Below are 13052 nucleotides of genomic sequence, written 5' to 3'. Positions count from 1 at the left end.
TAAAAATTGGAGGAACAAAGAAAAAAAGAACAAACCGTCTATAAGAAAAAGGAGAGCCTGCCCCGCTAAGTCTGGTGATCTGCTACTGACGTAGCCAAATTTAATTGAGTGTGGGCAAGAGTAAACCGCAATATCTGTCCTCCCACACACTGTGACACAGTACTTGGAGCGTATTTACCAGGAACTAGAGGCAAAGCAGTGTGTGAAGCTACATGCAGAACAGTAGACTATGTAGACTTTTAGCTTTGCAAAATGAATCATGAAAGGCTAGAGTACTACTGTATCTGATAATAGCCCTTGTTAAAAAGGACCTGGGCAAAGAAGAAACCTATCCCAGATCCTGGACAACTCACAGCAATACTTCTGACATGCCAAAAATCCTACAGATCCCTTCAGAAGGAATGTTTTAGTCCAACTGAAGTCATATAAATTAAGAAGAAGCTATAGATTGCCCTGGTAAAATCACACTATCCAAACTAGAAGGGCAAGGGCAACCAATTTCATCCTCGGATAATTACAGCAAAACTACAGCTAAACTACAGACTACAAGACTCACCTTATCAAACTCAATATGCTCCCACTGTCTCTATTGTTTGAGCTTCAAGACCTCACGTTCGATTAACACTCCTAGTCGAGTGTCTCAAATATTTACCAGACAATGTAGACCTGAGTGCTTACCTGCAGGTATTATTTCCGCATCCACTAGAGCTGGTTCTACTGCCAGAAAGTTCCCCAAAAGAGCAGAACCTCTAAAAGTACTTCAATAGGATTGCACGACTATGGAATTGACTGGACCCTATCGATCTATTACATGTATTGACAGGAGTGCATTCATGTACTCCTGGTATTGAACTAAGTGAACATTCGACATTGTGCTCGTGCCCCTGTGGAAACTGTCTCATGCACACAATTAGTATGTCAGTCAGCTACTCCAAGGGTTTAGTCTGTCAGTACTCATGAGGTCACAACCTTATTCTCACAAATATACACTGTATCTAGGCTACTGCTCAATTAATCTCAAGCCTTAAGGATAGATCTTTAGTCTTTACTATGCTAGGTAAGCCCTCGTCTATGTATATATCTCCAGACTTGATTCTGGCTACAGCTTAATTAAGTGAGTCTGCAATGCGTAGGCATCCTATGGCTTTGTTGCCTGTCAGGCTCCGCCCATATACTGAAAGCCCACGCTCATTTTCACTGTGCCACCGTCACGCGACTTAGCGAGGCAGGCTCTCCCTTTTTCTTGGACGATTCGTTCTTTCTTTCTTTGTTCCTCCAATTTTTACCGTATTTTATCTTATTGACCTGTGTGACAAAGAACAGAAAAAGGAGAGGCTGCGAAGGAGGCTATACGCACCCACTTAAGAATCTGATAGTGACGTGGTATGACATACTTGTACCGAAACCTGGTTTACACTACAACTGCTACAATTGGATACCGTATAGCGGGTATATTTCGAGGGTATAAATTTTCGCGGTTTTCGCGGATTGAGCCTGTACCGCGAAATTTATACCCACGAAAATTTATGAATAGTAGGCGTGTTCAGTATTATGGATTCGAGGCTAACGGTGTGGAGGTACAGCTGCATGTTGATGTGCGCATGCGCCAAAAGGCTGGAACTCAGACCACGAAAATAAAGTCCGCGAAATCCTTTATAATGGTCCATAAGCGAAAATTTATACCCTCGAAATATACCCGCTATACGGTACTCCTCTTCATACACTCCTGGTTTTACTAATCAAGTTGGGTTGCCCCAATGGTTCTGTCTTTATATATATTTCAACTACGCTTAATCTTTCAGTTTGACCTATAATGAAAGTGCAACCTCTATAGGCTAGAATAAGTATTACTTCATCAAATGCATACAGTCATTTTTGAGCCTTATATATATATGCACCTAGTAACCGGATGTCCCTGTGACGAGTAATGACTCGCTAGCTAGCTGTGTTGGAAAGTGAGCGAGCTATAGGCAGCAGGAAACCCTAATTACATCTATATTTTACCAGAAACCGGAACAAAAATGGTCAGTCCACCTCATCCAATTAAGTCTTACAATCTTTCAACAACAGAGTGTGCCCGAAGAGTCTTTCCAGTAGCTATAATTATAGCTACCATACACTGTATGAGTTAGCTAGCTAGCTGAACTACTTCTAAAATTTCACTAATTTCCTTGGAAATGCGTATAAACCTGAATACAAACACTTGCAGTTGAGCATGCGCTTAAAATTAACATACGATCTATATACGGTAATTTGTATGGACTCACCTTCAGTTTAGGGTGTTCCAGTTTCTGAATTAGCTCAAGACACAACCTCAGGTAAATGTATAGCCACTGTGAGAGAGTGGTGAATGACAATCACTGCATGCTTTAGTATTATACATAACACAAGAGTGACAAGACATCATGTACTTTAATTTATAGTGTCTGCATGCACTATACAAAACATGAATTGTTACCAGAGAGTTTTCAGATGTTCACCTTAAATTTGTGGTCAATTGGGCATAATTAATATTAGCGCAGGGTGAACTGGATCTGTGCAATGTACTCACATAAATTACATACACAGTAACAATTTAACATCATAATTAATATTAAACTCCGATAAGAAATCTCCGAATAAGGGACACTGAATTAAACATAACTATACAAGCTTAAGTCCACAATTTGAATAAAATTACTTCAGTCCCTATGAAAAAATGAAAGGTATACCACACAGAGACACCTGTCCATTTACAAAATTACTATAAAACTAGTGTGTACATGCAGCATAATATTATGTACAGTACAGCCCTCGCGCATGAGTAACAATAATTATAGCATAATATCTATGTACGTACGTGTACACTATAGATACTGTCCTCGTAAGGTCGCACTAGGGTGGTTGACAAACTCCCACGGGCCAGTCCCGTCCTCGCCTTGCCCTCCTTGATCTTCAGATGCTCTAATTTGGCGACTTGAACAGTTTTACAAGAGAATGTCATTCTTCAGAGTATAGCTCTATACATGCAGGGGTCTTTGGTTTGGTGCATAATTAGGTAAAGATGGTCAGTTCTATTATTTACAACATAATGTTGGAGCAACAAAAATATCAACATATAAAAGCCACAAAAATCAGAGAAAAAGCCGATGCATATCAAAACTATGGCCAAAGTAAAAATACGCACGTACATTCATGCACATGTTGAGTTAGTAACTATATAGTTTTGTCTAATTCTCTAACCAAGTCAATGTGTAGTGGGTTGAGTCTGAGAGTGGAGACAAACTTGTGGTACTTGTGGGGGTGGTTTTTGACCACACCCAGCAGGGTAGTGTACAATCTGGTGGCCTTTTCTCTCTTGGTCTCATTCACATACTCGTTGGTTTTCTCAAGAATGGACACAGTGATAAGCCCAGCTGACAGGAGGTGGAGGGCCAAGGCCTTCGGATCCTCTGAGATAGATTGTACTATCTTGTCACTGAACCTCACCAGCACACTATACCCAGCGTTACCTGTAGGAGAGTGGTATATACCCACACAATAAATTTAATGTGAGCAAAATTTTAGTTGGTCGGTATAGACTTGGTACAAGATGGCTTGTGCATGGTGCACAATAGGGAGAAGTGCACTTTTTTTTTTTAGCTATAAGAGTGTGTATATACTTACTAAATAGCTATAATCATGCTTTTTATATATCTACTTTGTCTAACGGCCATAATTATTATTATAAACACAATGTTACATGTACAAGAATGATATATAGTAGCATGCAGACTAACAGACTCAATACATGACTTACAGTACACATAATAATAGGCAATATGGTGTTAAGGATTAACTATAATGACTGCATGTATGCGCACACAATAATTATATAGGTACATCCGATCGTATAATTATAGGTACATGCACCTTTCAATACTAATTACACAGCTGACAATGTACATGCACTCACCACTAAATCCACTGAGTGTGTGGATGTCCGTGAGTAGACAGTCCACACTTCTCAACAGATTAGCTCCATTCTCTACTAGGTCAGCAAGAGCAGCTGTCTCCTCTGATTGGTCTGAGAATGAGAGGAAGCTCGTAACATTTAATATTGTGGACACACATTCTCACCTTGACAGTGTTTGAGTTTGACCTTGGCCACTAGACAAAGCTGGTGAGATAAAGTCTCCACCTTAGAGAGACCGGCTGCAATGTTCTCACTGATGCTCTGTACTGTGCACTCCTCGACAACTCTCCTGGTTACTACAACGACAGACGCTATCTCTGCCCGTATGGAGTCAGTGTGGGCAGCCAGATCACTCAGAGAAGATGAACTGAGGTGGGAGATATTGTAAATTCTACAGTGTGACCATTAAAATAGCTCACTGAAGTGCGTTTGTCATAGTCTGCATTAGTGACAGTACGCTCTCCACAGTAGAGCCAAGCTGTGAGGTGGTTATCTCACTAACTGTTCTCCTCAGTCCTTCAGTAGCTTCCTAACGATCGTATACATGCATGCATTGTAAGTGAATGAGGTTGTACACCATCACACATACATGTACATGCAGTACATACAGTACAGTCATAGGTCAAGTAAGCAACATACTGTATTTTACTGAGCCATGGTAATATACAGTCTCACGTACATGTAAAGTCAGTGTATCTAACATTCATAGAGCTTCAAACCTTCAGTTGTCTAGTGTCCACTGATCTCTGAGGAGCGAGCAATGCCATATCCACTCTCACTGGTTTGTCAAAGCCATGCAGTGAGAGAGTGCATGTGGTGGAGACAGCTCCTTGCTCAGCGAAGAACCGACACACTATCCTGGGTGGGTAGCAGTGAAGCTCCTCTGGTGAGAACTGACCAATCACTGGCAGGTCCACTTCATCTCGGGAGATCTGAAAAAATGACAAAAAGTATATAAAGTGCCTCAGGAGAAAAAATGAAGATATGATATATGATAATGTGGCTTTGCTCAAATACGTAAAACACTTTTACATTCAAAGCAACTCATCAAACATTCGGTAAATCACTAACTGCGTATATTCAAAGCACTCGCCATTCTCTGGTCAGGCACACTCCTCCAGGTTGGGTCACAGACAAGTTCCAGTACTGCATCAACTTCGACAAAACAGAGAGGTTGTTTGATGGTCCGGTGAGCAGGGCAAGTTGATAAGTGCGGATATTCTTGGGGAAGGACGTCAGCCTCAAACGTCTGTAAGAACTGCATGTGGGAAACAAGAGTGACTGCATGTAAATAATAAGTATATAGGTTATTATTCAGGCACGAGGGCATGACGTAACTAAATAAACTAGCCAAAAGTACAGAATGTGTATATTGAAGTGTACGTACATCAAGGAAAAGTCGATGGAAGAAGCTGACAATGACAAGAGCCATTCTGTCCCCAGTTGTGTGTGGAGGAGACCGGTAAACTCTGACAGTGTAGAGGTTACTGTTAGTTGCGCCTGCATACATGTGGATCAAGTTAGTCGAGTGCACATGGATATTTGGGGGTATGTAATGTAAATGCACTATTATTATAACACTTTTGGATTTGCGCTAAAATCATGTTGGATCAGCAGCTATTTGAGTTGTGTGTGCGTATGGGTGTTTTTGGGGTGGGTACACAAAACATGACTCAGTTATTAATTAACCTAACCTCTCTTTTTCTGGCCAATTTTGAAGAACTTCTTCAGTCGTGTGACCATCGTTAGTGTCCCCTTGTTCCCTCCTGGAGTGAATTCTGACCGGCCCTGTGGTACTTCTTGATACTCATAGACACTTTTTGAGCTAGATCTCTTGGGAGATGAGTCAGCTTGGAGAAATATGAGGTCATCAGATTCTTCTTGGGTGGACACTCGTACATGATGCTCCATGCTTAGGGTCACCTCTCCGTTTAGACCTTCACCAGAGATGAAGTAGGATGGGCTTGCAGACTGAATGCCTTCAGGCATCACAAAAACATCATTGGGGGCAAGGCTGGGTTGGACCTTAATGCACACAGAGGTACCTGGTGGGACAGCATTAGCTGGAACAGCCACTTCAACTCCGTTGTCAAAGTCGGTGTGTCCACCACTGGAAGTGAATTCCTTCTTTTGAGGCTTGTCATAGAAAGTGACACCAGGATGTTCAAAGGTTTGGTGAAGGGGATCTACACATGCAGGAGGTAAACACACATAATGACGACGTGCAATTACTGCCTTGACGACCGCACAGAACTACGAGCTGGATACAACATGCAGATCGATCAAAGCACAAACTTACATCCAGGTGGTGTACCCACTGTTCTGGTCTTATTCTGGTAGATAGGCCTCTTTCTAAAGTTGATCACGTTCATAAAGCTAGCAACTCAACCGTGCAATAACTCACGTTTCTGTGTCAGTGACAACAATCCAGTTTCTGGGGAGGACCCGAACAGACTGCGGATGTGTGTGTGCATGGGGGGAGGGGGATGAAAGAACTGTACAGCTATAGGTGTACATTACACCATAGATAGAGTAGAAGAGGGATTGGAAACGGAAGTACCCTCGAAGTACCATCCGTGTATATCCGCGGTTTTAATCGAGGCTTACTTTTTAACACGAGGGCTAAACATGAATAATTCATGAGAATTGTTTTGCTCTCTGTAAGAAGTTCATGAGCAGTTCTGCTGCTAAGCATCAACTTTCTCTAATACTTGAGGCCATTTGGGACACAGGACACTATTTAGTTACAAAGCCTTAGCTATATCAAAGGTACTATAGGAACACAAGCATGAAAAAGCGCTCTGTGTACCTCTAGCTACTTCGAGATTATATTTTCTTTGTTTCCAATTGATATACCTACTATCAGGGGGCATGTGATTCAGTAATAGGGGTAGCTCTGAGATGTATGCTTTGGACACAATAAGTTTCCCGGGATTTTGCGGGAGTTATGAGGAGATACACGAATGGTCCCAGAGCCACTACGTAAACTTCATTGTAAAACATCACGTGAATCACTTCCGTTTCCAATCCCTCTTCTACTCTATCTATGATTACACGTACGTACTGCACAGATGTGTAATGGTCTTCTTGCATGCACAGGGAGCTTAGACAAAGCAGTTATATACATATATAGCTGAGTCTATAAAAGTGATTATAACCCTAGTACCGTCTTTGTTCTAATTACTGCACCAAAAACTTAATTAGAATCTGGAAATGGTCTACATTTTGACAGCGGTTGGTTCTTAAAATAATGGTGAAGCAAACCAAAAGTTTGCATTGTTGCATGGTTCTACTATTCGAGTGGTACTGTAATTCGAAGAAAGACGGTAGGAGCTAGGAAACATAGTGTATATTATTTCTGCAATACACTTCTAAAAGTAAAACATCCATAGTCAGTGTGTGCATGCATGGCACAGACTCACATGTGATTCAGCTTCCTCTAGAAGCTTGATTGTCTCAGAATTCAAATAGCGTGATCCCTTGGCTATCATTAGAGCAGTCTCCCCTTTCTGTGAGGATAAAGGGAGCGATAATTATATATAAGTAAAGACGTATGACATTTATTTGCTGACAAAGCAATACTGGTAACACATTTAATGGAATATCCTTTTAGTCTTGGCTAATTATTCGTGTGAGCCTGAATATGGAGGCGTGACCAATTGGCAGACCAACCACTGCAGAATGACTATAACTTCATGCGTGTATGGCAATGCTCCCTTTCAAGAGTGACGACCATGCATTGCTTGGACCATTATGTTGTTTCAATAATTTATTGACGACCATTATACCATATAGCTAACTACAAAGCCGGACCAGCCGTACCGCTTGCTACCGTCTTGAGTCTGCTCACATATATACGTGCTCACTTCATTAGTCCAATGAACTGAAGCCCCGGATGAGAGTAACTTTCTTGCAATGTTTTCATCGCCCCAGTATGCTGCCCTCATTAGTGGCGTGACCCCATTCTGCAAAAGTGAAGGCAGTTAACACACATTATAAATGTTTGTACAAGATCTCAACACAGTGTGGTTGGAATACGTATAGTGGGTAAAACGGCATGTGCATAGAGTTTGTTACATTCATGCACTGCTCCAACCGCATCGAAGAGAACATGTCTGAACACAACAGTCATTATTAAGTATATACATGGACTAATACTAATAGCGGGGGGTATGATACTGGGACAGGTACAATCACAATAATTAATAATTATGTGCCTCCTCCACAGACTTCGGAGAAGAAAAGGTTTTCTCGACCAAGCAATTAACAATGAGAGAAAGTGGGCGTGGGGACCAAGGCTATAGTACTGATAATGTACTCTTGTAGCGAGTCATTTTTTGACAGTGTATCCATTGGCTTTATTGCTAAACCATGCACTGTACAAGCTAGCCAGAGTCTCTACAAGCTAGAGCCAATTGTGTAGGCAGAGGGGGGCTGACGGAGCTAGAGCCAATTGTGTAGGCAGAGGGGGGCTGACGGAGCTAGAGCCCCCCCCTTTTGTGCTCCATCAACTCCAACTCAGCTTGAATAACTGTATCTGTCAATCTATTCTGCATGCATAGTTACTAGATTCAATGGAAATATGCATGCTTATACTGAGGAAAAGTGATGACTTTTTTTTTAGGTAAAAGTTCATGTTATTCAGCGCCTGCTCTGGCTCTGCTGAACCGATTTGAGCCCTGCCCTTCCCAAAATCCTGGCTATGCCACCGAGAGCTAGCTGATTTTTGCATTATTATAATTGGAAAAGCACTTAAATTCGAGTACAAAAAACCTGCAGTTAAGCATCCGCTTAAATCAAGATAATTATAAATCGAGTAAGCTCAGTTTCTATACAAAGTATATACGTACATGTATACTTGTACATCCTATATTTATGAGAAGCACGGTAGCATAATTATAAATGTGCATGAAAGGTTACATGTACACCCTACCAACCTATACTGTGCCACTACATTATTACCATTGGATATATGTAATACAACAAGTCGTATACGAGGGCCTGCCATATAACATGGGTTGCTGTAACCAAAAAAAGACATGCACTAACGACTCCATAATATGCATGGTTACAATGAAGTCAAAGCTACTTCCTATATGTCTATGCATGACTTCAGAGCGTTTCAAATTATTATAGTGAAGCCAGCTGCAGTATAGTGCTAAATTTACTATACTGCAAGCTAATCGATGATGTAATTTTGTTTTTTAAAAGTCACAGTGATCCAGATTTCTGTACATTGTGGCTGATTTATGCACTTCCTGGGTCCCTTGACACTTCCTGAATAATATCAATATCACCCCAGAGGAGAATAGTCAGGGTCAATAAAAGAGGACCAAATTTATTACTGCATACAGCTCAAGGGCATGATGTAATATAGCCGGGGTACAATGACGTCAAAAGTAGTTGCTGTGTACAAGATCAGAGTGCGATGAGCTTAGCTATAGCGAAGCCTGCAGTTTTTACTCTGTAAATAGTGCTAAATCTACTATAGAAACTCTGTACTTTAAGGAATGTTGACGATTATGTTGGTTTTTTTATATTGTTGTTTAGCATAATTAGCCAGACAACCTCTTTGTTGTTGACCACTAAAGCCATTATGTTTGCAACGTGTACTTTAGGTTTATTGGCTATAGGTGACATCGATATCACCTCCCAACCACATCCTGGGGTGACGTGATATCAGGAGTACATGAATAGGAGTAAGCAACTACTATGTACACCCCTCACTACGTCACAAACACATGTAGTAGTGTAAACTGTGGTTACTTTGTGTACACATGACCATGTATGGCTGCATGGTAGGCTCACTTACATGTAGAAATTGTCAACAAGAGTGAAGTGCATGTGCAGGCTAGGCTGAAACTATATACAAGACTTAGAGAATAGCATAGATCTAGATCTACTCAGCTAATATCATCTAGAGAATGCTTAACCTTAGAAAAAGACGGAATTGGCGTAACTAATCTTTGCTGAATAACATGTTTGATGCAATGCAAAGCAGTTAGCATTGTGTGTGGTGCCAGGTTACCGTGTATAGAGAGAACTAAACTAGAGGTGTGACAAGCTGCTAAAGTTGCTCCATCTCTTACTTGCAATGTCATGGAATATTGCAAGTTGTGTGTCTGAGGAAAACAACGTCAACCTTGAGAGACACAGCAGTAACAAGGGATGCCCAAGCACTAAAAGTAGGAGTTTCTTCATAGTCTGAGTTGATTACTTGTGAGTCTTTTGAGAGCTTTATTTCTACCCCAGATGCAATGCAACGTAGGAAATCGTACCACTGAATTTGAAAATTTAAGTATGCATCTTTGCCTTTACACTTGATGTAAAATTGTTTGTATTGATTGCACATGCAGGCAGTCTGCAAGCTTCACCAAGCCATCATCCTGTTTCTTAGAGATTATAATTATTAAAAACCTGTTTTCTCTCAGGGTACATCTCTAGTTGTGGTAGCTTCTCTACTTCATCAGTTAATTTTTCACCAATGCTAGATTATTTTATTCACGCTTTTGGCAACTTCTATCACAGTTGCTTTAATTGCTGTATTCATGTTTCTTTGCTTTTCTTCATTTTGTGCAAGAGCTAGCCACCTGGACCTACTCTACCAAGTGTGCTTGCACAATGTATGTAATTAACCACACTGTTTTGATTGTGGTTGTAGGCCACTTGAGTTGTGGGCGTTTTACACATGTAGTATGACGTGGCATGACACAGTGAGATAACAACACGTTTGTATGGGCTGTATAGTAGTTGCTTACTCCTATTCATGTACTCCTGGTGATATTGATATTAACCTTGTGTACTGGAAATATCATAGCCTTAAATGTGGCCACACAGTTGGCTATGATATAATGCTATGCATGTGTACATGAATACTAGGTTAATAATTCTTCCTAGACCATCTGGACCATTCTCAATGCAAATGACTGATTGATACGGTAATGTATCTATGGTTCCACATCTCTCACCTCGTCAGCCAGGTCCACCATGGCTCCTGATGAGAGCAACTCTCTCACACAGTCTGTGTGACCTTCACTGGCTGCCCTCCAAAGTGGTGTACATCCATACTACAAGAGAGAGAGAGAGAGAGAGAGAGAGAGAGAGAGAGAGAGAGAGAGAGAGAGAGAGAGAGAGAGAGAGAGAGAGAGAGAGAGAGAGAGAGAGAGAGAGAGAGAGAGAGAGAGAGAGAGAGAGTGTTAGGGTAAATTAAATGCTTCAACGCAAAAAAAAACTGGTATCATAATTATTATGATTGCTGGCTAAGACAGTCACACCAGCTGTTAGCGTTTTAGGGATTGCATAATTATTATGGACCACTCAAAACTAATTTCCATCGCAATGCATGCATGTCGTAAGTATGCTGCACATGCACCAGTTTACATGTAGTATCAGATATTCACCTTGTTATCTAGATCAACCACAGCTCTTGATGAAAGCAGCTCTCTGACAACATGATGATGACCACTCCATGCTGCCACTGATAATGGAGTATCCCCATCCTGAAACATGTTAACTAGTGTACAGTCACTGGTATGTGGATGAGACTACTTGTATATCCTTACAGTAAAGAAATGAAGCAATCCATGTATACTAACAAAAACATTCAATATACTTCTCGATCAAACCGCGGGTAAAGCGGATGTTAGTCGAGGGTTTACCATCTCTCTTCCTCTTCTATCTATGCTGCTATTACGTACATGTTATGAATTCACCCATTACATGTAAACTGACTCTTAAGAAATGAGACTTGATTCAATACTATTACTAACTGTACGTCCCCAAACATACGTAGTGGAATATTAAAAATACATGTACAATACAGTAACTATATCCGTCACCCTGTTAATCAGGTCCACATTTGCTCCCAATGAGAGCAGTTCTCTGACACAGTCAGTATGACCACCATAGGCTGCTCGCCATAGTGGAGTACACCCATCCTACAAGAGTGAGAGCATGAACAATGCCAGTTTAATAGTCTATTAAACTTTGAATCTATGAAAAGGAAGTACACACTACATTACTAAAGTCTACTTGTGTTGAGTTTGGCCCCGGAAGTTATGTGGTCAATTTGGCTTCATTTATGCTTTATGTGGTGGACAAGTATGCCTGAGACTTCTACATGGAAAATGCTAAATTTTAGCTGGTTGGAGCTTATCAGCTCTACAGCATATAGATAGAAGCGTGTTTTAACAAGGGTGTTATATGAAACTTTTAGTGAAGTAGACCTATGACGACAATAATTATTATGAAGGTCAACCTCAACACAAATACAGACTTTAGCTACTGGTTTCTATAAATAAGTTGACTGGATGGGATATGGGTCCACATCAGTTATTCTGTGGTATGGATCCGATAAATAGCTCATGCAGTCTAGCTAGCTAGCTATAGGCTGTACAATACACAATCAAAAACCAGCTTACTCTGTTCACACTATTGACACTCTTTCCCATCCTGATGCCATCTCGAATAGCACTCAAGTCACCATCTCTGGCAGCACCGTGAATGTCCATTGAATTAAAATGTTCACAGAAACTGGCATGCGGTGAACTGCTTTATATAGCTAACAATACGTGTGGGTGTGGCTCATTGCATAGGGGTGGGTGGGGCTCATTGCTGATTCAGCACTTACACATTAGAACTCTGCTTTGCAAGGTTCCCTAATTCTATGTTGTGTCAAAGCTACATAACATAAAGCTACTAGATATTTCACATGATATAATTAAATTGATATCATGACTATCAAACATTTTTGCGCTGCATGCAGAATCACAGGGACGAAGTCAGCAGACTATATTTAGCCAACCGCCCACTAGAAATAGGCGTGAACACTGTTATACTAGCAATTTACCATCAATAGAAGAGAGCGAATTTGGTTCAATGGCTATTCTACTCCTGAAAAGACTCGTCGTATCTGGCAAGACATCCACCAGTGTTATAAGCACGTAGATACGATATACAGCACTAATGCTGATGAAGTGAAAATAGATAATTGATGAACATTTATAGTAGTGTGGTGGACACTCGTGTAAAGTTTATTAATAACGAGTGCTCGGAAAGCTTCATAACCTTAATTATAAACGGTATTATTTACAATGATACCCGAATAGCGGGAAACTTT

At 40.8% G+C, this 13052-nt stretch overlaps 1 protein-coding gene across 1 annotated transcript; it reads right to left on the bottom strand.

The window, feature by feature from the left end:
• Positions 1–3073: 3073 nt before the first annotated feature.
• LOC135336765 (uncharacterized) lies at positions 3074–12485 on the bottom strand. Its single transcript, XM_064532617.1, has 16 exons — positions 12355–12485; positions 11773–11871; positions 11335–11433; positions 10903–11001; positions 7801–7899; positions 7357–7443; positions 6339–6388; positions 6234–6286; positions 5629–6120; positions 5322–5434; positions 5028–5192; positions 4654–4866; positions 4354–4463; positions 4099–4301; positions 3935–4045; positions 3074–3491 (listed from the first exon to the last, which is right to left on the bottom strand). Exons 1-16 carry the CDS (start codon positions 12442–12444, stop codon positions 3196–3198), a joined length of 2379 nt encoding a protein of 792 aa, XP_064388687.1. The 5' UTR covers positions 12445–12485; the 3' UTR covers positions 3074–3195.
• Positions 12486–13052: the final 567 nt, after the last annotated feature.

The sequence above is a fragment of the Halichondria panicea genome, chromosome 6 (assembly GCF_963675165.1).
Source record: "Halichondria panicea chromosome 6, odHalPani1.1, whole genome shotgun sequence".
Lineage (NCBI taxonomy): Eukaryota > Metazoa > Porifera > Demospongiae > Suberitida > Halichondriidae > Halichondria > Halichondria panicea.
This window is presented reverse-complemented; position numbering and strand designations above follow the sequence as displayed.

Excerpts from the sequence above, each read along its gene's own strand:
- LOC135336765 (XM_064532617.1), bottom strand. The coding sequence starts at position 12,444 with ATGGACATTCACGGTGCTGCCAGAGATGGTGACTTGAGTGCTATTCGA. Across the intron at positions 4,302-4,353 it reads ACTATGACAAACGCACTTCA|TTCATCTTCTCTGAGTGATC; the intron begins GTGAGCTATTTT and ends CTCCCACCTCAG. Across the intron at positions 3,492-3,934 it reads CACACTCAGTGGATTTAGTG|GTAACGCTGGGTATAGTGTG; the intron begins GTGAGTGCATGT and ends ACTCTCCTACAG.